The sequence below is a fragment of the Squalius cephalus genome, assembly GCF_949319135.1.
Source record: "Squalius cephalus genome assembly, chromosome: 1".
Taxonomy (NCBI): domain Eukaryota; kingdom Metazoa; phylum Chordata; class Actinopteri; order Cypriniformes; family Leuciscidae; genus Squalius; species Squalius cephalus.
In genome coordinates, this window is record NC_137122.1 from 68,561,944 (window position 1) to 68,587,535 (window position 25,592).

A 25,592-nucleotide genomic window follows, 5' to 3' on the forward strand; every position below is an offset into this window, starting at 1 on the left:
CTATTATAGTTTTTCAAGATGGCGGAACTACATGGAAGCCTCCGTGGACCTACCCGTCCCATGTATATAAAGATAATAAATTCTTCGTTTACGAGGATTAGTCTGATCATTGGCATAGGTATTTGTACACCATTGAGGGCATTTTTATGAATAAAAATATTGATTTTAGATAATAAAATACCTAAAAAGCTACACATTGTCCCTTTAAGGATATTGTGGAATTAAGATCATGTCTGCACTATGTTGTGATTGTACTGTACAATTAAATACAATCGTTGCTTAGTCTGCAGTCTGAATTTACTTCAGAGCGTCCGTTACCTTAGAGTGTCCGTTAACTGAATGAATTGAGAATATCACCTAAAAATCCGATAACATCAGCAATTTTCATTCAAGCTGCTGATTTCTGTTAATGAGTGTAAAACTGAATGTATATTGCAGCACAGGGTGAAGTCAGTATACACTTTAACGACGATTTGAGACCATGTACACTTACAGAGAATAATGTGTTTGAATTTTAAAGACGTTGCCCTGCACTTCTCGTCTGGCGTGCGACCCCTTTTAGACATACGGAAATATAGTAGGCTAATCCTTACATTAATTGATCTGTTAAACACTTGCACTGTCATGCTCATCTCAACAATAAATTAAAGGCCTGTCTCATATGGACACCTGTCTCAAATACAAGAAAAATAAAAATGCATTCCCAAAATCATGCAGCCCTATAGTTTCTCTTGATATCAGCATGTTCACAGCTGTTTTGTTGTTGTTGTTGTTGTTGTTTTTACAGGGATCAGATACACTGATGAGTCCTGCTGACTTCAGCATTCACATAAGTCTCTGTACATGAACATGGTAAATGAAAAATCAAACACCATGGAAATGACAGGTATGTACTATGTTTCAGGAATGGCACAAAGGTGTGTGACTGTTCAAGTCTCTGTCTTTAGATCAGTGTGTTAAATAATGTGCTTCTTTGTCATTTGCTGTGTATTTTTGGATTATGTTGTGTTGTATATAAATCCAAACAATCAAAAAGCCATTTAAATCTCCTCATTCTTTGTGCAAGGTTGCTCAGAATGACAGGGCCTGATAGCTCCTAATAGGACCATTAGGGGAGTGTCTTTGTCTTTCTCAGGTGTGAAAGCCATACATATTCAGGATGTGTTCACGCCTCCTCACATAAAGCTTTCTTACACAAAACATGTCTTACAAGTTTAAAATCGATATATTGTTTTATCTGAATGACTTGTCAGGATGAATTTCACATAGTTTTGGAGCAAATATTCTAGGCTACGTGATACAATTTTCAAAAGTCTTGTGAAGAAATAATCAGTATGGGTTTCATGACCTTATTTCAGTGACAATTGTTTTAGTTTTTTTTTTCACAAACCCCGCATAAACATCATTATCTCAAAACTACAAACTTTTACATACATGCTGCTGATACATTATTGTAGCAGAGTTTGTGCTGAATACAGTGTAATCAGAGTTTAGCCATGAAAATGTCACAAGTAACAGAAATAAGCACAAATGTCAGAGCATGTCATGACCAACTTAAAAATAATTTTGCCATGATCTCTTTAGCTAGACAAAATAATGATAATAAAAAAAAAAAAATCATAATTCTTAATCATCATCAGCATGCACATTTAAAAAGGTACATAAATCAATTTACAAACTGAAGTGAAGTTCACAGAACAGTTAGAGTTAAATTGAGTTGTATTCTGGTTATCTTTATCTCTGGTTAAAATTTTAATAGACTGGATGGAAATTTAGTGAAATTTTGTCAAATACAAATATTTGCCAATATTAATATTTTAAAACTAGATAAACTTGAGTTAATTGTATTGTTTAATTAAGTACTACAGTGCTAACTGTACCCCTATTTCACATCAAAACAATGAAGTCCTTGTTTTGAGACTACAACAAGGTTGCTTTAGAGAAATACAAATTACAAATCATAAGTATGTGGAATTGCTCTTATCTTCACTCTGATATTCGTCTTAACAATTTTCCTCCAGGATTTTAGTGAGAGTTGCCAGTGTGCTATTTGGTTCCAGCAGAGTCACTAGAGGGACAATCACTCCTCTATCACTTAAGATCCGATTCTGCAGAGTCATGGCTAACATTGAGTCAATGCCTATATCAAAAAGATGAACATCATCATTCAGCTCATCCATCTCAACACCATTCGTTTCACTAATCATGAACCTCAGATAATCACGTGGTGAGGATGATGTCATGGGCTGCTCAGGTCCAGTCATGTTCCCTCCAGTCTTAACCGCGACTTTCTCTCCAATTGGGAAAAGCCGCAACTTTAGTGGAGTGTTCTGACTTAAATTGAATTTGCAAACAACCTGTTGAGGTTTGTTGATCCAGAGGCACTGCTCAAGACTTTCTTGGATTTCTGGAATCTCCAAAAGCATGATTCCCTTTGCCTCCAGAAATTTTTGGATATGGACTTTGTTCAACAAAAGACCAAGATTCAAAGCCCCCCAATTAATGGACAGTCCAGAAAGCCCAATGTTTCTGCGATACTGACAGAAAGTGTCCATGAATGTATTAGCCGCAGCATAATTAGTTTGTGAGGCATTGCCAACGAAGGCAGCAATGGAGGAATAACACACAAAGTAATCCAGATTGCACTGTATGGTAGCTCTGTGAAGGTTAATCACTCCGTTTACTTTTGGCCTCATGACTTTCTCATAAAGAGATTTGTCAAGACGTTCAATCAGCCCATCATGCAGGACAACCGCACTGTGAAACACCCCTTTGATGGGACTGGATGGAAATAGTTTTCCAATGTTTACAATTGTCTGGTCCACTTGCTCAGATATAGAAACATCACATGGCAGAGACTTAATGACATTACCCCAATGGCGACTGACCTGACTTATCTCTTGTTGCATCTGAGGATTTGGATTACTTCTAGACAGAATGACAATGTTCCCTCCTCCTTTCTGAGCAATGAACTTTACTGTCTCAAAGCCCAACCCTGTTAGACCACCTGTGACAATATAGACAGCATTTTTCTTGAATAGACTCTGTTTGGCCATTACTGGCATGTCAGACAGCTGGTGCTTGTCTTCACTGTTCAGGATGATAATGGGTATGATCTGGCATCTGAAGTATGATTCAGATTCTTTTACAGACAGAAGATCAGTGTCTTGAGATTTCACTCTTTGATTAGCTTTTGCATCCAAATATAAGGACTTTCTGTCCAAGTGCATGGAGTTCAGCCAACTGTAGATGTGTGGCATTTGCATTTGCAGAGACCCTTTTTGCATTATCTGGGACATGAGGAGGGCATGAAAGCGGACTTCCTCATTTGTACCTTGGAATGTTGTAGTATTGAATGGAAATTCTGTCTGGTTGTCATAGAGAAGAACAATGTCTTTGATGCCGCTAACATTACTAGCCATTTCAGCAATTTCTACATTAAAAGGAGGCAAAAGAATAGCTCCCACAACCTCACTAAAATCACAAGACAGCTGATCAGCCTGGGTGCTCACTCTGACATTCCAACCTGATCTGTTTGCAATAGTAATTAACACATTCATCAAAGCTGAGTCAGGAACTGTGGAGAAAATTCCCAGTTTCCATTTCTCTTTAGCTTTGGGTAAAGCCTCATGCAGGATCTGCCAAGCCAGTATCATATAAGAGACACAAGGCACGTCTTTCAGGAATGAAAGGTTTTCTGCTTTGCCGCAAACAGCTGCTGGGAGAACTACTTTAGTGTTGGCAGCCACAGGGAAACAAGACACAACGTGATCACCAACTTTAAATTCGCTGACATCTTTACCCACAGCTGTGACAGTGCCACTGAAGTCAAGGGCCAAGAGCTTATGGTTTTCATTTGTGTGCTTGTTCCAGTACAATGTCTTACCATGATTCAGGTCAGAAATGCTGACTGGAAAGTAATCTGATGAATGAACACAGATTTTACTGAGATGAAGCTCAATATTTTTTCCTTTAATTGGTTCAATCGAATTTTCCATTTGAGTTGCGGACACATTTATCATTATATATGGATCAGATGTTTGCAAGATGAAGACTTCTTCATCCAACATGTCCATGTTTCTTGAAGAAATTGCCATGGTTGGCAGAGGTGTGTGGGTGATTTCAGGTTTGAGAATATTGCCCTCCTTCACTACTAGCTCTGGATATTTCTTACAGGGGTAAGACCTGAGGACCTGAACCAGAGCTTTGATGTCTTCAAAAGTATCAGAGCCCATGTCAATCAGCTGGAAGGAATGTTCTGGCAGCTCAACTTCACATGCTCTTGTCATGCCTGACAGAACAAACCCAGGGTTGATGTAGTCCACTAAGCTCTCAGAGCACCTATAGGTTATTACTCTGATATCGCCTGGGAAATGAAGTGCCCTGAGATATGTGACAAGCTTTCGGAAAATCTCACAACACCCTACCACACTGTCCAAGACCTTCTCTGATTCAAGAGAGGTTAGGTCTGCATCCCCCCACATGAATAAAATTTCCTGGAAGTTTTTCTTTACATCTGAAATTTTCAGTTTTGACAAAAGAAGTTCAACTCCATCTTCTAACAGTATGTTACTGTTTGATGAAGACACATATCTAGATGTTGGGTCCAAGTACTGTTGCAAAGCTTTACCAATTCCTACCTCGTCAGAAAAGACCAGTGCCTTAATTGGTGTATCAGATGTGGCATCTTCAGAGAGAATGCTGAAATTGTTGTGAAAGAAGTACTCCTCGACTATTTGAGAACGACTTCCAAGCATTCTGATCTTCCCATGCCTGAGTTCAACTAACACCCTACCCTGTTTGTTGGCTAAGCAGCCACAAATATCAAACTCATCTTCTCCCATATGTACTGCTCTCAGATATGCAACCATCTCCTCTTGCAATGGTTCAAAAACAGCCAGACTTCCTATTTGCACAGGATATCCAGGTCTTGCTGTTAAACCCCATATAGCTGCAGGAATAAGTTGCAAGATGTAATCCAAGACCACAGGGTGAAGGTGATAGTCATGTAATTGAGGCAGTAATTCTTTTGGGACACTCACAATAGATATAGCCTCTCTTAATTCTTTCCCAAAATAAACATCTGCATGATTTCTGAAGACAGATTCATACTCAAATCCTGCTTGACTTAGAAGTTTGTAGAGTTCTTCAGAAGTCATGTGGGATGTGCATCTTTTGAAAATACGGTCTAATAAAAGTAACTTTTCTTCAGGACTTCTACCTGGTTTTGCTTCCACTGTGCCAAACGCATAGACTGCAGAAATAGACTGTATTTTGAAGTTACATGTTTTATCAGCCTGGTCAGAATGATGCAGCTGAACTTTTAAATCTGGGACATTCTGGGTGAAAACAAATGGACTCTGGAATGTTATGCTGAGCTGCAGAGAACACAGTGGAACCTTAGGCTTTGCATATGCCATGTAAGTTGCTAAACCCAACTCTGCATAAAATGCTCCGGGAAAGATGGCAACTCCTCTGTGCTTGTGGTGCTGCAGAAAGGCCACTGATTCAGAGGATAAATCACAGCTGAACACTGAACTGTCTGTACCCATTTGTGTAACTACTGGATGGTTGCCAGTAGGACTGATCAACTGTGAATTAGGAGGAAAGACATCTCTCTTCACATCATCAAACTGGTATCGTGGGTAGGGAACTGGTTCAGCCTCAAAACCTTTGTAGAACGCTTCCCAGTCTACTTTAATCCCAAGCTCAAACAGCCTGGAAACAACTGCAAGCATGGTCTCGTGATCTTTATCAGGCTGCACTGAGGGAATCACAGTGAAGTCATTTCCCAGAGTCTCAGTGATGTACCTCTGCAAAGATCTTCTTGGACCAATTTCAACAAATATCACACTCCTTTTGTTTTTAGCTGCAGACTTTACAGCTTGTTCGAATTCAACTGGCTCTCTGATATTCTTTGCCCAATATTCACCAGTGATAAAATCTGAGGAACACAAACTAACACCTGTCACTGTTGAGAACAATTCTGCCTCCAAATTATGTGCCTGCAATGAGCCTATACTCTGTTCCACTTTGGATAAAATGGGATCCATCTTGTGACTGTGGTATGCTGCAGGTACATCTAAAATGCGAAGGAACAAATCTTTTCCACTGGCCGAGTTGCTCAAATTCTGTTGGAGCCTGTCAATGTCATCTGCATCTCCTGAAAGGGTGCAGGACTGAGGGCTGTTATAAGCAGCCAGACAAACCCTTCCTGAATAAGATGGTAGAATTTTCAAAATTTCAGAAACAGCCATATTACTGACTACCAGCATCTTCCCTCCTGTCACAGTGCTTTGCAGAGAACTTCGATAGTGGATGACTTTCACTGCATCTTCAAGTGACAGCAAACCAGAACAATGAGCTGCAGCAACTTCTCCAATAGAGTGCCCCAAAACAGCATCAGGACTGATGCCCCAGTGTTTCAGGAGTTTGACAACAGCAACCTGAATAGCAAACAGAAGAGGCTGGACAATCTTTGGATCAGACAGCTCTGTACTTTTCTCAGATTCATTTTCTAGTATCTCTATCAGATTCAGATTTCTATGGCTTTGCAACAGAGTTTCAATCTTCACGATTTCCTCTCTGAAAACTGGCTCTTGTTTTAGGAGCTGCTTGCACATACCCTGATATGTAACACCATTGCCACAAAACACAAAAACTAGCTTGGAGTCTGTCTTTGACGGTGCAAGCTTTTTCTCCACAGCAGCAGTAAGTTTCACTTGCAGATCTGCCAATGATGATGTTTGAAATACTTTCCTGTATTTGTGTTTCAAGTGACTTCTTCTACATGCGGATGTGTACAGTAAAGACTGTAGATCTGATATTTTCCCTTTGCTGATCTGTTCTGCCGTATCTTTAATGATATTTTTTGTGGATTTTTCGGAGGCTGCAGAGACCACAAAATACTGATGGGATTTGCTGATCTGCTGAGCTTTTGGCTTTTCTGACTGCACATATTGTCTGACAATTGCATGTGCATTTGTTCCACCGAAGCCAAAGTTATTGATTCCTGCACACCTCCCTGATCTGTGGTCACTGATCCATTTTTCTGCTATGGTTGGGATTTTGATATTGAGAGATTCAGTGTCTATGCTGGAGTTTTCCACGGAGTAGAACAATGATGGCACTATGGTTTCGTGCTGCATCATCAAAACAACCTTTATGAGCCCTGCAACACCTGCGGCAGATTCTGTGTGTCCAATATTGCCTTTAACAGAACCAATGATGAGTGGCCCTGACTTTTGAGGTCTTGCTTTGGCAATGACTTTTGAGATGCTACCTGCCTCTATTGGATCTCCAATTGGAGTCCCAGTCCCATGAGCCTCAATGTACTGAACATTAGTCAGATCAGTCTCTGTTGAGTAGATTTTTCTGAGCAGCTCCTCCTGCTGTACCATGGATGGTTTGGTGATTGGACTAACGGTGTGGCCATCTTGATTTACTGCAGTTTTGCTGATGATACCCCAAATATGATCATGGTCTTCAAAAGCCTGTCAAAATACAGACAACATATGGGTGTTTCTTGCAGTAGTTTATCATTAGGTACATTGCTGTCATTGTGTTCAGTTTAAATGAGACAATCTTTTTATTTACTTTTTTCAGAGGCTTTAGTAAAACGACACCGCATCCTTCGCCTCTGCCATATCCGTCTGCTTTGCTGCTGAAAGGTTTACTCGTTCCATCAGAAGAGATTAATTTTCCCTTGGAGAGAGTCACAAAAATGGTCGGCTCCAGTATAAAGGTTGCACCACCACACAAGGCCATGTCACAATCTCCTGTTGAATACAGATAACCACACAACTTAGGGGGATAGGAGGAGCCTAATGGCTAATCATTTGTTTGTTAATTCAAAGGCAAAACATACTTAAAACATGAAGCATCTAATGTAATTTCCGCAGTACTGTATATTAGTACACATACAACATACAGTATATGGATTCTTAAAATGTGCAAATCAATTGATCCACATGGTTTACATACTTATATTTTTGAAGTACTACCTTGTTTTATGGCTTGAAAAGCTAAGTGGAGGGCGACGAGGGATGAGGAGCAGGCACAGTCAAGGGTCAGTGAGGGTCCAGTGAAGTTGAAGATGTATGAGATGCGGTTGGCAGCTATGCTCATTGCAGAGCCAGTGCCTGAGGTGTGGTCTATGTATTTCGGATTATTCCTCAGATTTGCCAGCTCAAAGTCTCTGTTCATGAGTCCTGAAAAACAAGCAAGCCCTTAGCTGTAGCCACCTTGTGTGCTTGTTTCTGTGACACAAATGAGTTAAAGCACAAGTGCACATATTGAGGTCAGGACAAGTTAGATCCCTCTTTTGAATAGCGGGAAAAACTGAGAAAATGTATGTGCTATTTAGCAATGAATCTTAACCAGAGGTTGCTCCGAAGGTACTTCCCATGTAGTTAGTGCATATACTTTTTTCACTGGGATTAAAGACACCAAAAGTAACTTCTTTTTTTTAATGTATCTTATATTAGCTCATATATTACCCAAAAATACTCCTGTGCGTGTTCCACTGGCCTTTTCCATTGGTATCCCAGCATCCTCTAGGGCCCTGTAGGTGCACTGCAACAGAAGTTTTTGCTGAGGGTCCATGGTGATTGTTTCAGCATTAGTGATGCCGAAGAACTTGTAGTCAAACTCATTCAAGCTACAGAGAATAAAAAGTAAATGATGATGGGGTTATTGCTTTTTGGAGTTCAGATCCTACAGAAATAGTTCACCTAAAAAGGACAATTCCATCATCACTCATTCTCACGTGATGTTATTCCAAACCTGTATGACTTATTTTCTTCAGCGGAACATGATAAGACTCTGAAGGTTAGTGGGCTCTAAACAACTTGGAACCTCACTGACTATCACTGTATGGGAGAAACCCATATTAACCCTAACAACAACCCTATCCCTAAACCTAAAAAAATAGCATGAGAAAGCATGGGTGTCGGCAGCAAAAAAAATGTGTTTGTGTGTGGGGTGGGGTGTTAAAGTAAGTGTTAAAGTATGTGTACTTACAATATTTTCATGAATATCTTCAACCATATTATTGTATTTTTGTGCTTTAGGACAGTCATAAATTTACAAACAACTTCTTTAAAGCTGTCATTTATGTATTCAGCGCAATATTTGACTGAAAGTAAAGCCTAACATGAACTATCCACAAAAGCTGCCTCAGCGTGTTGAATGCCCAAACACGAGATGCAACTATTGTGGCCATCTGCTGGCGCCAGGGTACGACGGCATCCAGAAACGCACAAGCGGAATGACATCTTGAAAAAGACGCAGGGTCACGCTTGTGTTGCTCTTTTAGTAAAATAAAAAAGATTGGAAAAACACTCTCTTAGTGCTGAGGCACCCAGGGGTAGCCGCAGTGTGAATGAACACACACAAGGGAAACGCCCACTGAACCGACACACACAGACACAAACAATAGTGCTGTGAAAACAGCAGTTGTGAGCTGCAATGCTCGCGGCCACCGCTGATCGCGCCGTCACACCAACACTGCAAGCATAGAGAGATTCTCCTTTGAAGTCTTCAAAGCGCTGATTCTCATAGACAGAAGTCTCATAGAAGCTCGGTTCCGAAGTGAAAGACAATGTGTGCGTGCGCCCGCTTCCTGTTTATAACCGCGCTGCGGGGCGGGGGCGCGTGACGCGATTCACGTACGCCAACGTTCATTGGCTCGTTCTGTAGACACTCGAAGTTGATAGGGCTCCCTGAAGTGATCCCAATTACGTCGTCACGTCGACGTTACGTCGAACGTGAGCGACTGAAAGGGAACTGACAGTTATTTTAGTCAGTTACTGCTTGTCAGATCAAACAATCTGCCCGTTTTGAATCAGACACAGAGATAAAATAGTGTGAATTAATGAATTCTATATATACAGTAGGTAGTCAACCAGAATGCCTATTACTGCCACACTAGCCGCTGGGGCAAAAGTCACCGCGGCAAAAATTATTTTGCATTTCAAACTCGTTCGTGAAATGACCACCAGGTGCCACCAAGGGACATTTTGCAAAACAGCAACAATTGCCGCAATTTGAAACGTAAGTGTGGCTGGTGTCAATTAACAGTAAGGATGAAATACTACATCTATGGTATTTTCCAAATAAGCTTATTAAAAAACATGAAAAATCAAAACAAGAGCTATTGACATTTACTGTGTAACAATGAAACAAACAAAGATTCGGTGGAGTTGAAACTGCATGTTATAAAGTAGGCCTAATAATTTTATTATTAAAGGGGGGGTGAATTGCTGTTTCATGCATACTGAGTTTTTTACACTGTTAAAGAGTTGGATTCCCATGCTAAACATGGACAAAGTTTCAAAAGTTAAGTTGTACGTTTGAAGGAGTATTTTTGTTCCAAAAATACTCCTTCCGGTTTGTCACAAGTTTCGGAAAGTTTTTTTCGAGTATGGCTCTGTCTTACGTAAGATAGAGCGGAATTTCCTTATATGGGTCCTAAGGGCACTTCTCCGCGGCCGCGCGCGCACTCGTAGACTAGAGAGAGAAGAGAGCGAAAGCCGTACGTTACCTCAAAGCGCTATGCTCGGCTTTTAGGGAAGTCAATGTCACCAAAGAAGTGGGTTTTTGGTTGGCAGGGCAAGACAACCCTGCACAGATTCCCAAAGAACCCAGCGTTAAGGGAATAGTGGATGGAGTTTGTTTTTTCGAAGCATCAACGGAGGTTGTGCACGACTCTTTGTTCCCTGCATTTCGACGATGATTGTTTTATAAACAAAGCACGACGGATTTGCAGATCGTCTAATGCTTAAGGATCGAGCAGTCACAATGATAAAGGTTCGCTGTCGCATGCGGTGAGTAAACTACTTCAAATGTCTCTCTGTGTTGTTGTTAGCTCGGTTAGCACAGCTATAGCACACCGCCCACACGGCCCGCCCCCAGCCGCTCGTTTTTTTCCGGAAAGACTCGGTACAGCCAATCTTCCACTTATAAATATAATAAAACTAAAGACGTTTTGGAGATATGAAGGATGCAATACTACTCTATAGGTACTCAAGATTAACAGGAGATTGAGTGAAAATGAGCATTTCACCCCCCCTTTAACTAGTGGTGGGCCGATATAGGCGTTAACTTGCTACTCTTATCGGGCGACGGGCGATTCTAGGATTTTCATTTTAGGGGGGCTCAGCCCCCAATGAGGGTATGATGTAAAGAAAAATAGAAATAAATAAAAGTTAGTTTATGGTCTAATGCTCATTATTAAGTAGTTTCATTCATTAATCCAGTAACATGCATATGGCACGGTTTTATAATCACTGAGGTACCGAATGTGAGGTATTTAGGGGGGTTCGGGGGCATGCTCCCCCGATAAAATTTTGATTTCTCTGATCTACATATGTGCATTTTAAGATGTTTTAAAGGCCAAAAAAATTGGATGACAATAGCTTTAAAAACCATGTGCGGGCAGCTGTTTTTTTCTCACCTCATCAGCATCACACTCTTTTTCTCTTTGTTTTTATCTTGCTCTGTCTTTTCCCCTCCTAAAGCTGAGCTTTGACAGATATAGGCTTTTAATTATTGTCTGTCAGTGAAGAAAGTAAACATAGGGTCAACTGATAGGTTGATTTATGAATCATTTTCTCAGACAAAGCTACCAGGAAAGCTAGGTAACTAAGTCCATCTACAATGAAATATAAATTATTTTATTTTTTAAGCTTTTTAGCCTTTATAATCAACAATACGGTTGGTTATTCATCAAGTCACCCTGTGAAAATCTATTTAATTTCAAATCATTTAACTAACCAGCTAAACATGTATTAATGTAATTGTCTATTGGCAATATGATTAATCTGTTCTATATTTATTTATATTTATTAAAAATAACAACATGAATGATCAATTTGCCACTTCTATAAATCAAGTACTTAAAAGAAAATCACAAATCCCTTTACTCTACTCTTACTCTAATATATGTATCATGATACACTCCTCCTGATTCATTATTACTTAATACAAAACTATATTTATTAATACAAAACCAACAACTCCACATGATGTTTCTCTCTCTGGGCCATCTAACGTTAGTGCTTTCAGACAATGATGTGTGTCTTTAATCATTTCTGTGCATGGCTGCAAAATGTAATGCCGAAATACAAAATAATATGTTTTAAAGTTTAAAAAGTAAATTAAAATAAATCATGATCGTTTTCTAAAGTATGTTTTCATGGGTGTTAATTGCTTCATTTTTGTAGGAATAAAAAACAACTATCACACTGTGATAAGGGCTGAAGGTGAACGCAGCGAATCGTGTTGGTATTGGATGAGAAACCGAACCGTCCCGTGTTGCTCCCAATGCTCCAGTAACATTACATTATGTAAACTGCAATGCATTTATGACAAAGAACTGCACCGATGCAGATGTAATATCATAGCGATCTATCAATAAATGCACTCACGACACACCTTGTACTCTCTGATGTTCGCTCTGCTCGGCACCCCTGCAGATTGAAAAATGCGCTAAATCCAAGCAGACTCAGATAAGGGGAGGAGCCGAAACTTGACGCAGCTTGCCGCCGTTTCAAATGAGTTTTTTTAAAGGGGACTGAAGCGATCAAAAATGTGTTAATCAAATATTTTTTAGGGGGGCTGGGCAGAAGTTTAGGGGGGCTGAAGCCCCCCTAAAAAGGGCCTAGTGACGCCCCTGTTGGGCGATAAAAAAAATATCGCTGTTAATCTATTCTCAAAGTTGGGTTGGGAGCTGGGTCTATACTACGCGAGCTATGATGACTTTCACCTTGATATTTTAGCGCGGATGTAGGCCTATACCAGTGTTTCCCACACATAGACTAATTCGTGGCGGTGCGCCACAGAATCAACACCGGCCGCCGCATATTGCATTTCGTTATAAAAAAAATTTTTTTACGCAATTTAAAACACGCAGCGTATTCATTCAGCTGCATTTCCTTTCCCTGCTCTCCCTCCGTCTCTCTGTCACTCACGCGTCTCTCTCACAAGCAATTTTTTGTCTCGCCAAAGCCTTATTTGATGGGTGAGTGATGTACATGACTGCTGCGCTTGCGATAGTGCGCATATTACTGAAAGAACGAGCAGAGAGAGAGGCCCGGTCGCGCGCACACCCTCACCATCTTCAAACTGTCTTGCTCTCTCTCTCTCCCTCGCGCATATTAATGCAACATCCCTGGTAAGATCATTTCTTTACTTTTAACCCTCTGAGGTCGACAAACGCGCGGGCGCGTTTTGCTGGATTTTCTCCACATTGTAGCACTATAAACTTAAATTACTCCGTCATTTATGGTCATACAGAAAAAAGAAATATAAAAAAAGAATCTGTGATATTTCTCCTTTTGTATGTGTCCACTTACAATCAGATCAAAACAGTGAGCTTTTGTAAAATAAAGAAAATAAACAGGGTGTGCGTTCTGCCTCTCCGTCGCAGTGAACTTTTTTTTCTTGAGCACGTCTATAAACTGAAACAAAACTCAGCGAATACTTGTCACACATTTATGAGCCATATACCTTTATAAACATTTAAGTGTGTACTTTTAAATGATCGGATTCAAAACGAAAACAAATATTCTCTGTTTAAGTAATTTGTATAAAACCAACAAGATGTCCAGCTTCTCAAACGCTTGCTCATTACAGTTAATTTGGCCACGCCCACACGCGCAAAAGATATTCACATGCAAATCTCCACATGGAACGCGGACTCGCTCATTACCTCAACAACAAAACACTTCACTTCACTTTTCGTCGAGTTTGAAAGACGTGCCTGAGCTTACTTTGGATTTAGGCTACCTCAGAAGAAGAAGAACGCGATTTGAAGACAAGAAAGATGTAAGGTAAGAAATTCTTACATATTAGTTTGTTATTGTTGCATAAATGTCACGTTGCAGTTGAACTGTTGCTAGATATATGGGGAATATTATAATATTTAGACCCGTGTTTACTGTTACTGTGTTTGTGGATATCTGCTCAAACGTAGATATGTATATGGTAACCATAATGTTTTATATTTGAGCGCGATCGCGTTTGAATGTTTAATATTTTGCTGCGCTATCGCGTTTGAATGTACTGTATCATATTTTGGATGAAAGCAAAATGCACCAAACGGCTTCATGTTTTTATTATTATCTCATTTCATATCATCATAACGGATGGAAACATTTGAAGTAACATGATAATCAATATATTTTTCTCTAGCTTAGTTGTTACTGAAATCTTTTGGAAGATTTATACTGCTATAGGTTATTTATTGTTATTATTATTTTATCTGGCACTGCGCATATACCTTATGCCTACAAGGCACAACAAACCTGGTGTTCATTATATTATATATTGTTGGAAACATTTGTGTGTGTGTGTATTCTGTGAATTTTAAAAAGGAATTTTAACCAGAAAAATCTTAATATTTATTTCCAAAATCGTGCAGGCCTTTCTCTTGATATCAGTATGTTCACTTTTTTTTTCAGGGCCCAGATGCCACTGAGGACTTCAACATTCACATGAGTCTCTGTACGTGAACACGGTAAAGTGAAAATCTTGGAAATGAAAGGTATGTACAATGTTTTTAGGAATGGCACAAAGGTCTCTGTCTTTGAAGTGCTTTTTTGGCATTTGTTGTGTATCTTTGGATTATGTTGTGTTGTAAATAAATCCAAACAATTTAAAAGCCATTCTTTTTTAAATCTCCTCATTTACAGTATTGTGCAAGGTTGCTCAGAATGATAGGGGCCTGATAGCTCCTAATAGGGCCGTTAGGGGAGGTTCTTTGTCTTTCTCAGGTGTGAAGAGCTTACATATTAATGAGCTCCCGCATAGAGCTTTTTCACACAAAACACGTCGTAACATTTTTAAATCAATATATTGTCTTCTCTGAATGAGCAGTCAGGGTGATTTTCACATAGTTTTGGAGCAAATATTCTAGGCTACGTCATACAATTTTCAAAAGTCTTGTTAAGAAATAATCAGTATGGATTTCATGGCCTTATTTCAGTGAGAATTTTTTTTTTGTATTTTCACAAACCACGCATAAATGTCATTATCTCAAAACTACAAACTTTTACATACATGCTGCTGATATATTATTGTAGCAGAGTTTGTGCTGAATACAGTGTAATTAGACTTTAGCCATGAAAATGTCACAAGTAACAGAAATAACCAGAAATGTCAGAGCATGTCAGAACACCTCCAGGGCCCAGAAAACAGCTCAGACCTCAGAGGGTTAATGATTGATGATGATTGTGTGTTAAGCGTCTGTGACTTTCACTTTGATTTGCGTTAGTTTGCTGGCTTAATGAATAGATGCTCAGCTTCTCATCTGCGGTGATGCGTGTTCCAGTAGCGTCGTCATATCTGGCTATAATATTACATAGCCTATTACACGCTCTCACACATTTATGTTTTTAGCATTTTTGGGAGGAGTACAATTTACATATGTGGTTTCAACAACCAGATGTATTTACACTTGTCCAGTTTGGTCTGGAATGTGGCCCACACCTCCTCCTAAAGTGGTTTGAGCTATCGGATTCAAATCCGTCTCGAATGCATTTCAGAGGGCATTTACACCTGGTCTCTTCACGATCGGATAGCTGTCCCATCTGAGAAAACGCATGAAGTGGCCAGGTGTAAACAGCCTTTTAGTCATTATTTGGGTAGCACACATATTCTGAATGCCTTCGGCAGAATTCAAATGAGCCATTTTAATATAGATTAATCTAGATTAATTCCAAGATTACAGTGAGATTAATCTAGATTAAAAAAAATGAATCTATGCCCACCACTATTATTAACCCTCAGGTTGTGTTCGGGTAATTTTGACCGAAAATACTAGTTAATGTTATCCCATTGGACTGAAACTTAGTGACTTTGTTCACAAAGGGTATAACTACTTCTCAAGTGTTTTTTTGACAATTTTTGGGAGGGGTTTTGTCACCTTGTTACACTTGTTGTGTTCCCAGCCTACAAAAAATAGCTTATAAATATCTCATTATGCTATATTAATCTTTTTGTCAACTTGTTCTCTTTCAATTAGGACTGGTTTTATATTTCTATTTGCATCTGATTAATCACAGGCCTCATTTATCTGAGAGTAGGCAGCTAATTTTTTGAGTAAAAAAAGCATTATTTATGAACAATTTTCACCATATTAAATAAAATATGAAGAAAATTGCTCTGTTTATCACACAAATGTGCTTTAATGTATAATTAGGGTGTTTGTTTTGAAATGCTTTTATTTTGTACAAATGGCACATATTCACTTGTGGTGTTCCTGGTCAAAAATGACCGGCCTACAAAAAATTGCTTATAAATCACTTGTTATGCAATATTATCAGCCAATATTGGAATCAATCTTTTTGTCAACTTGTTATCTTTTTTTCTTCCAGTCAACTTGTTTTGTATTTATATAAAATTATAATAATCGTTTAATAGCGTCTTCTTTTTGTCTCAGACACTCCTCTCCTCTCAGAGAGCCTGTGTTTGCAGGGGCAGTTCAGTGGCTTTATCGTGGGGGTGCAGGACAATAAAGGTGTTAATCGCCCCACTTTCATGTTGGAGAGTGTCTGATAGCCAGCCTGATAAATCATTTTATCTTAAAAAGCAGACAAAGTTCCTTTCAGGATAAATCTCTTGATGTGTCCAAATAGGCCCTATATCTTATTAAATTTTGCTAATGTATTTCATATATTATTTTTAATTTGAAATGTTCAATCCAGTGGTTTCAACTGGTTTTGTATAGTTTTACAATTTTTGAGCAGTGTGTATGATTATCAACAATCTGGCCTTATCTAAACATGGACCGTTGACGAAACGTGTTCATACCAACTAAACGAATGCGAGTGAGCAGCAGATACAGAGCTCTTTAATTCGCGATCAAACTCATTTTATTGTAAGGTGAGTTCAACAAGGCATTCTGTTTCTTTTAAGCAAGAAAGGCTAAATAATTTGTTAGTTGTTGTTTTTTGTCATTGTTGACATGTGACATATAGAGTTCTATTAGATGTATGATGTGTTTCTATCCTGAAACATTTAATATCGCGAGAGACCCGGCACGCGCAGTGAGGGAGACAAAAGAAATTTGCTAAAACGAGATCCAGTGTGTCTGCGAGAGAGAGGCAAAGAAAAACAATTGTTCTTAATTTATGTTGCTTTGTAATATTATTTCTTTGGCAATACAAATTTATACAAAAATACAAAATTAGTCTATTATTTTTTAAAATTTGTATATATATATATATATAATTTTATTTATAACAGTTTTTATACAAACAAAAAAACAAACAAATAAAGTAACACAGACTGTATACAAAAAGTATGTTATACATAAAATAAACAAACAAAGGAGAAAAAAAAGGAAACATCCCCCACCCAACCCGCACCAGATAGAGAGAGAAATTACACCTTAAAGCCATACATAAACTTAAACAGATCATTAACAATGGAATGAAGAGATAAAAGAGAGAGAAGCTATCCATATTACATATAAGCTCAAACATATTTCAACTCTTAGAAAGATACCTAAGGAAGGGGCCCCAGACTTTATACATTTTTTTAGAAGCATCCGCTTTAGAACAACCATTTCAGCCAGACATTTATGAAAGCTGGGTGGTACAGTGGACTTCCAGTCCATCAAGATCACCCTTTAGCCAACACCATACCAAACATAAGAGACAGTTGCTGAGAATGTGTCAATGCTAATATAGAGTCAGCACATCCAAACAAAGCTAACTCCAAATCTGGACTGATATCTTCTCCAACAACGTTTGAGTACCACAGAAAAATATTCTTCCAAAACTCCTAAATCTCAGGGCAAAACCAAAAAGTATGAGCATGCATCCCATCAGAGCTCTTGCATCTATCGCATAACGGGGATACTGAAGGGTCAATTTTATTAAGTTTAGATTTGGTATAGTTTAATCTATGCAACACTTTAAACTGAGTAAGTTGTAATGTTGCATTAACAGAACAGGTATTAATTCGCTTCAGTCCTTCTCCACAAATCTCGTTTGAGATATTAATTCCAGTGTAGAGTTGTGTATGGATCTGTTTTGAAAATGTTCTTTCGTTGCTATGGCCGGGTATCACTGTCAGTCGTCTCAATTTCGTGAATGATTCATGAAACTATAATTTAGCAGATTAAAGACGAGCTTCATCATCTTCATTTTCTGGTGCGATCGTCTGATAATCTCCTTCAACATCACCTTGGGGTTTTGTCGTCTGTGCAGCGCAACAGCGGCTCTACTGGAATAGCACATTTATGTTGTAATGTGCCATTGACAATTAAACGAAACGCTTGACTTTAATAAACTGTTAACCTATTTAAGCATCAAGAATGCTAAAACATAAACACTGTCGGCCAACATTGGATTACAGCATGTAGGCAACAATGTTATTGTCTAAACGCCAATTAATAAAAAAGTCAGACAATGGAATAACAAAGCTCTGAAAAGTGTTTCGAATCAATAAATGCACATTTCAAAAGTTATTTTCGACAAATATTAAACTAGAGCCAAAATCATGGAAACTGTTCATAGAGCTGCGTTTCGAACTCGGACCGCCTGAAGCCCGGCAAGGCACATGTTGTAGCGTTGACCACAGAATATCGTCTGAAAGCTTAACATCTTACACTCATGCAAAGCCTTTTTGATGTAAAAATGTTCTATTACAATGTTTTACGTTGAAATGTTTTCATTATTTATTAAAAATAAAATAAAATAAAAAAATGATGTTAACCATAACAACCAACTGTAAGCCTATTTAATTCTTAATATAATAAAAAATGCTGAAACACAACTGTTACGACTATCATTGGTTAGCAAGTCCTGACAATGTTTAAAGTAAACTATCATTTTGTTTAATTTATTTCACTGTTGTTTTAGTTAATACATATACTAACAAATTAGAATAACACGAAGTATAATGCCTTATATATGCATAACCTGAGATGCATAGCCTTTATAGAAAAACTGGGCACACAATGTTAATGTTTAGCCTACTTTACTTACATTTGATGCAATAATAGAAGCCTACCATTTGTTTCAGTTCTAAATTTGTACTGTAATTTCAGTATTGTGATTAAGAAGTCGTTTAACTAAAATGTTTCACTTGAATTTATCTGCTACCAGCTCTAAATGAGCCGGCAGATTACGTAATAGAGAATAAACTGACACTTTTCAAAGTCTGTGACTCTTAGCGGTAAAAGGCAGCAAATACATGTCCCCGACGGTAAAAGTATTATTCTGTTTAAAGTACCAACCGTCACCATCAAGTCATGACTTTGTCATGGATTGTCTGCACCTGTGCTCGTTTGTCCCTAATTAGTTTACCTTCTACACCTGTCTAGTTAGTTTCCTTCTGTTTATTTATACTCCCTGTTCTGTTCAGTCCTTTGCCGGTTCTCGTTTATGGTTATACCTTACGCGGTTGTGTCTGTTCTGTCTGCATTTGTTGAATAAACCTTATTATTACCTTCATCATCGTCTGTTACCTTCATCATTGTCTGTTACCTTCAACAACCACCACCAGCTGTTACACCAACTCTATTAATATATATATATATATATATATATATATATATATATATATATATATACACACACTATCGTTCAAACGTTTGGGGTCAGTAAGATTTTTTTATGTTTTTAAGAGAAGTCTCTTCTGCTCACCAAGGCTGCATTTATATGATATAAAAAAACCAATAAAAAAACCCAGTAATATTGTGAAATATTATGACAATTTAAAATGACTGTTTTCTATTTTAACATATTTTAAACTGTAATTTATTCCTGTGATCAAAGCTGAATTTTCAGCATCATTACTCCAGTCTTCAGTGTCACATGATCCTTCAGAAATTACTCTAATATGATGATCTGATGATCAAAAAAACATTTATGATTATTATCAATGTTAATGTGTACATTTTTTTTCAGGATTCTTTGATGAATAGAAAGTTCAAAAGAACAGCATTTATCTGAAATCTAAAGCTTTTGTAACATTAAACACTACCGTTCAAAAGTTTGGGGTCAGTAAGAATTTTTAATTTTATTTTTGGGGGAAAGAAATAAAATAAATCAATACTTGTATTCATCAAGGATGAGTTAAACTGATCAAAAGTTACAGTAAAGACATTTATAATGTTAGAAAATATTCTATTATAAATAAATGCTGTTATTTTGAACTTTCTATTCATCAAAGAATTTTGAAAAAAAAAATGTACACAACTGTTTTTAACACTGATAATAATCATAAATGTTTCTTGAGCATCAGATCATCATATTAGAGTGATTTCTGAAGGATCATGTGACACTGAAGACTGGAGTAATGATGCTGAAAGTTCAGCTTTGATCACAGGAATAAATTACAGTTTAAAATATATTAAAATAGAAAATAGTAATTTTAAGTTGTCATAATTTCACAATATTACTGTTTTTTTATTGTTTTATCAAATAAATGCAGCCTTGGTGAGCAGAAGAGACCCAGCAAACACATTTACGTTGTGGCAACATCTATGGAACGTTGCATTTCTGCTTTGGCAACGTCGCTGTCGACGTGCTCACAACATTGTAACAACGTAGAAGTGTAAGACTTCTGTAGGGCTGTAGTGACATTCAGCAACTGAGAGACAGCGTTCTGAATTTTTTTTTATGCTAGATATAGATATTCCACATTTAGCACGTTATGTTTTGTGGTTAATTTTTAATTTAATTATATACTTTTTAAAATATTGTTTATCCTTATTATTATGTATGGGCCTAACAGCAAATTAAAGTTAATTATAATCAACACCTGTAAGTGTACACTTAAATGTACACTTAAAAATGACATGGAAGGTTAGCTAAAGGTGGTATAGAATTTATACTAAAATGTGATTATGATGTTAACAAAATACCCGTTAAACTTGCAAGTTTCCACAAACAAGCATTACTTTCATGGACTCTTATGTATAGTCATCTCCCCCCCCCCCCACCCACCTCCCCTTTTTTGCTTTTTTTGCTTTTTTTTTGGTTTTTCTTTCTCTTATTTATTCTCTACCCCTGACATGTATGGTTATATGTACTCTTGTATGTAAAATGTTTTGTTATTATTGAAAAAAAAAAAAAAGAAGGTTAGCTAAATCAGCTTTATTAAAACTGCATATGGTAATCAAATTGCACTTCCAAAAGTCATACATTTGTGATGTAAACAGGTGTAAACAAAACTAAACAGGTGTGCGTGCAGTTACAAACTCTTTTTTTTTTCTTTGTGAAAAATATTAATATTATTATTAAATAAAATATTATAGGTTTTTTATTTTTAAACATAAAACATTTGGCATTATTTTACTTCCAAACAAATCATCCAAGCGCCTCATTCCGAGCTATTTTTAAGATATGTTTGATTAATATTATTAAAGATTATTTAATTGTAAAGAAATGATAGATCTGTCTTTGATTTTCGCAAAAATTCCAGAAGTTGAAAGTCTATTCTGATTGGTTGATAACTTTTGACAATGTTTAATCCAGAAGCGAAGATAATGAATGTCTAGTGAAAGAACATGGGAAGATTCGTGCTTGCACAGGACACAGTTTGAGCATCTGAGCGAGAGGAGAGGCGGTTCGTAAGAGAGCACTGTGTATTGGAGAGTGCGTGTCCAGTTTTGAGCGGGAGCAATCCACGTGCGAGGGGATAGATTCGTGCTCACACATTACATGGAAGTGCTCTTGCGTTACAATAATGCCATTAAAATAGCGCCATATGGTAAGTCCCTTAAAAATGTGTGAAAATTAAAATAAAAAAATGGCACATTCCATCCAACATGGTTGACTTTCTGTTGGGTGGAGTCAGATAAAACCAAGTGACCTTGACCACACTGAGTGTGCATATCGGAGAAACTCCATCCCGACCACAGCCTGCATTTGGTGGCGCTGTAGAGCCCCTCAGTTACACCCAAGCCCAAGCACTACATACATTACGTTTTACACAGGTCTAATGTCTCTGCAAAGTTTCAGAGAGAGAGAGAGAGAGAGAGAGAGAGAGAGAGAGAGAGAGAGAGAGAGAGAGAGATCTGCCCAAGCCTGAGAGATTTATTATCCTTTAATGCAGGCAAAATGAACACAACAATGAAAGGGTTAAACTGTAAATCATCACGGGTGTAACACACCCACACACAGAGGTGGGCATAAATACATGGAAAATACTGTGTGGAAAATTGTATTAAATTACAAATACAGTATTTTGTATTTTGAAAATACACAAACTACATGTGAAATTGGCCATCCAGTGCAGGGATAGGTCACAGTCAAGCGGCAACATTCTGATCTGAAAAATGAAGCCTACCCGGAAGTGCGAAAAACTGCAATACATCGAAAATCCGCTAGGGCGAGGTCCCAAAAGGGAGCAAATGTCCATAGCCCCCGTGTTAAAATGTCCGTTTTCACAGCATAAATTCATGTTTTTACAGGTTGGTCCCATGGACTTTTATTGTATTTTTTAATAGCTTCCGAGTTCCTGACAACCATGAGGGCTGTGAATTTTTTTCTAACTCGTTAGTTTAGATCGTATTTAGATATAAAATGTATGACAATAAGGGCGTGGTTAATTTTGATTGACAGCTTGATTGACAGCTGACAAGGCAGCGCCACGGAGAATGACAACATAAGAAGCGCCATTTTTTAACACATTTGAAATATAATACTACTGTTTCTGTATCATGAAATGTAGTTTTAAGAGTTTTTCAGGCGAGAATGTAGTTGTTTAAAGCTCAAATCTGTGGTTTATTTATAAAGATTTATAAATTGTATCCAGGTTGTGAGATCCAGCGATGACCGGGCGCTCGGCGCTCATGTACCCCGCCTGGAACAGCCTTTCCTCGGCTAGTCGTTCTGACGTTTGCCGCTGACTCTGGCGTCTCTGTAGTGGTTAAATATGAGATATAATTCGTCTTGTCTATATCTAACGGGCGATTTTTGGTCTCGTAAATCTATAATTTGTTCCCTGGCCAATTTTCGTTTTGGCTGAGGGGAAGTTTCATAACTTTATAAGCTATTTAACTTTACCATTGTATGGTTAGACTAGAGCGCTGACTTTGTATGTTTGACTGAATTGTTTGCTTTATTTGTATAGCTTCTTGTAACTTTACCTTTTACTTATACTTTTATAATGGCTAATATTGATAAAACTGAAATTTAACAAAAAGAGACTGGGTTGAGTTTTGTCATTTTAAATTTTAATACAACGAATATGATCTGTAATGTTGTTTACTGCAAAATCTGTTGTTTAGTACAAATGCACATATTGCCTGGACCATATTAAAATGTTTAATATTTTTATATTATATTTAAAACGAAAAGAGGCAGGTTTGTGTTTTATATTTCGTTTTGTTATAAATAGGCAAACGTTATATGCAGTGAATATAATCAATACGCGTTGCCTGAACCACATTTGTGTGGCTATAATGCTTAAGATTTCTTTAATTGAAAACGAAAAGAGTTAGTATGGTGTTTTATAACATATTTCGTTGCCTAAAATATACACACAGAGATAACCGGAGTAGCAGAGCGAGCTGAGTGTTTTCGGTTGAAGTCCAAAGTAGTCGATTGTCGAGTTCACGCGCATAGGTTTAGTTACCTATGATCACACGCGTGAACTCGACAATCGACTACTTTGGACTTCACCCGAAAACAGGAAGTAAATACAGGTATTTGCGCTGGCTTAAATAACATCATTTTTATCCATGTCTTTCACATCTACTGCAGTCAGATTCACTTGTGTTCACTCTGAAGGAATCACTCACATGACCTGGGCACTTGTAATGACACATCAAGGATGTTAAAAGGCTAAAAGCAGGTTTAAAACTTGCCCCATTGAAGTCAACAGGGTGCAAATTTTAAAAAGAGGATAACACGGTGTAGGCAACACTGATTTTTGTCGTTGTTCTCTGTACTGACAGCACTCCAAATTGACAAAAAAATGAGCTCAATGTTAAAATTGACCGGAGTTCTCCTTTAAGACTTTGATAATGTTGAAATATACATCCATAATGCTATACCTATGAAATGTAATGATGCCTGAATAATGTTATTAGCAAACAGTTTTTTTATGAGCGTTTCCTCAGCCCTGTTTAAAATGCTGTTATACTATGTATGACATTTTTTATTTGATTTATTAATTTCTACCAGATTGCACTAATCTGCCATTTTTTTACTTACACCAGTGAGTTTTTTTACAGACGCAAACGAGACGATAACTAAATAAAAACCAACAAATAAAAACTAGACAAAAATGTTTGGTAGGGACGATTTGGGAAGAGATCCAGTCAGAATTATGTCCTGCGTGTGTGGTAGATGCGCACATTTGTACTGTAACGTGCTGATCTACCCGGCGGGACACGAGGTGGCATGCGCTCGTCTCATAAACGTTCAAAAATGCAAACATCTGGGAGAAAGAGGAGAGCAGACATGTGGATCTGGATAAGAGTGACGACTCTAAAAAGAGAACGAGAACTCTATTCGGGACAGACTGAACATTTTAGAGAAATTCAAAATGAACAATTACAATTAAACTTTTATTGTAAAAGATTTTAGTCAACAAAATTGTTGTCGATTTATATCTACTGTAGATCATTAAAATCTTATTGTATTTCGTTGACTAAAATTTAATTCAGATGACTAAAATATGTCAAAAGACTAAGACTAAAACTAAGCCAGAATTTAAAATTAACCCTGACTTACACATACTTTAATAAAAAAAAATAAAAAAATAAAAAAATTCTAATATTTGTATAGTTTTATATCGTAATAAAATATGTATAATTGTTGAGAAGATATGAAACTCTTCCTGTTACTTTTTTTTGCACTACTTTAATCCCTCACCATGGCAACACCGTTTGAGATATTCTACATCCATTCACAATTTAACATCTTCACTGTCTTGGCACCATGTTGAAAAAGTGTGGTGTAAATCATATAAACGTGTTAGGAGTAGTAGGCTACTGATTAAAAAAAGTATTTACATTCAAACCAAAATAGCTGACTACCTGTTGGTTCAAGCGAATGACTGTAAATTATAAAGTCAGAAGTTCACATGAACTGAAGACGTACCCATCGATGAGCGCTGCTTTTGCCGTGTGCGTCTTCCCGGCCTTACTCTCGTCTGGGTCGTACCATTGAGAGAGCTTAAACCTGTCGTCCGGGATCTGAACTGTACAGTTCTCTCCATGAAGGAGGACTCGCCAGAAGTTTTCAAGTCCCTCGCCTAAAAGAGAGGAGAACATACAATGTAAATACTATTAAGGCCAAAATCATAGCATGAACAAATAATGAAAATAATGTTAGCCTACCTCCAGGAAAATGGCATCCAATGCCAACAATGGCAATTTCTACATCATCCTCCATCATGTTTCATGTGCTGTGTGTTACAATCTATATATAGACAGCAAAAATAAACAATGAAGCAGTTAACTTAATATTCATTCATCGCAATTAATATTGAGCTTTCTTCTTCATGCATTCTTTCAGCAGGAAAAAATATATATATATATTTACTACTTATTACTACTAGTCAACCAGAAAAAAAAAAAAAAAAGTCCTGTATAATATAGAGACAGTCTGAATATCGGATAAAAT

At 37.6% G+C, this 25,592-nt stretch overlaps 1 protein-coding gene across 1 annotated transcript; it reads right to left on the reverse strand.

The window, feature by feature from the left end:
* Positions 1-1,222: 1,222 nt before the first annotated feature.
* On the reverse strand, positions 1,223-25,375 carry LOC307148606 (uncharacterized protein). Its single transcript, XM_079854265.1, has 6 exons — positions 25,307-25,375; positions 25,068-25,221; positions 8,499-8,659; positions 8,004-8,210; positions 7,597-7,778; positions 1,223-7,493 (listed from the first exon to the last, which is right to left on the reverse strand). The coding sequence occupies exons 1-6, from the start codon at positions 25,362-25,364 to the stop codon at positions 2,004-2,006; spliced, it is 6,252 nt and encodes a 2,083-aa protein (XP_079710391.1). The 5' UTR covers positions 25,365-25,375; the 3' UTR covers positions 1,223-2,003.
* Positions 25,376-25,592: the final 217 nt, after the last annotated feature.

Coding starts and splice junctions, on each gene's coding strand:
- LOC307148606 (XM_079854265.1), bottom strand. CDS start 25,364: ATGATGGAGGATGATGTAGAAATTGCCATTGTTGGCATTGGATGCCAT. Junction 8,660..25,067: donor AAAGCAGCGCTCATCGATGG/GTACGTCTTCAG, acceptor TATTCTCTGTAG/CTTGAATGAGTTTGACTACA. Junction 7,779..8,003: donor TTTTCAAGCCATAAAACAAG/GTAGTACTTCAA, acceptor TGTATTCAACAG/GAGATTGTGACATGGCCTTG.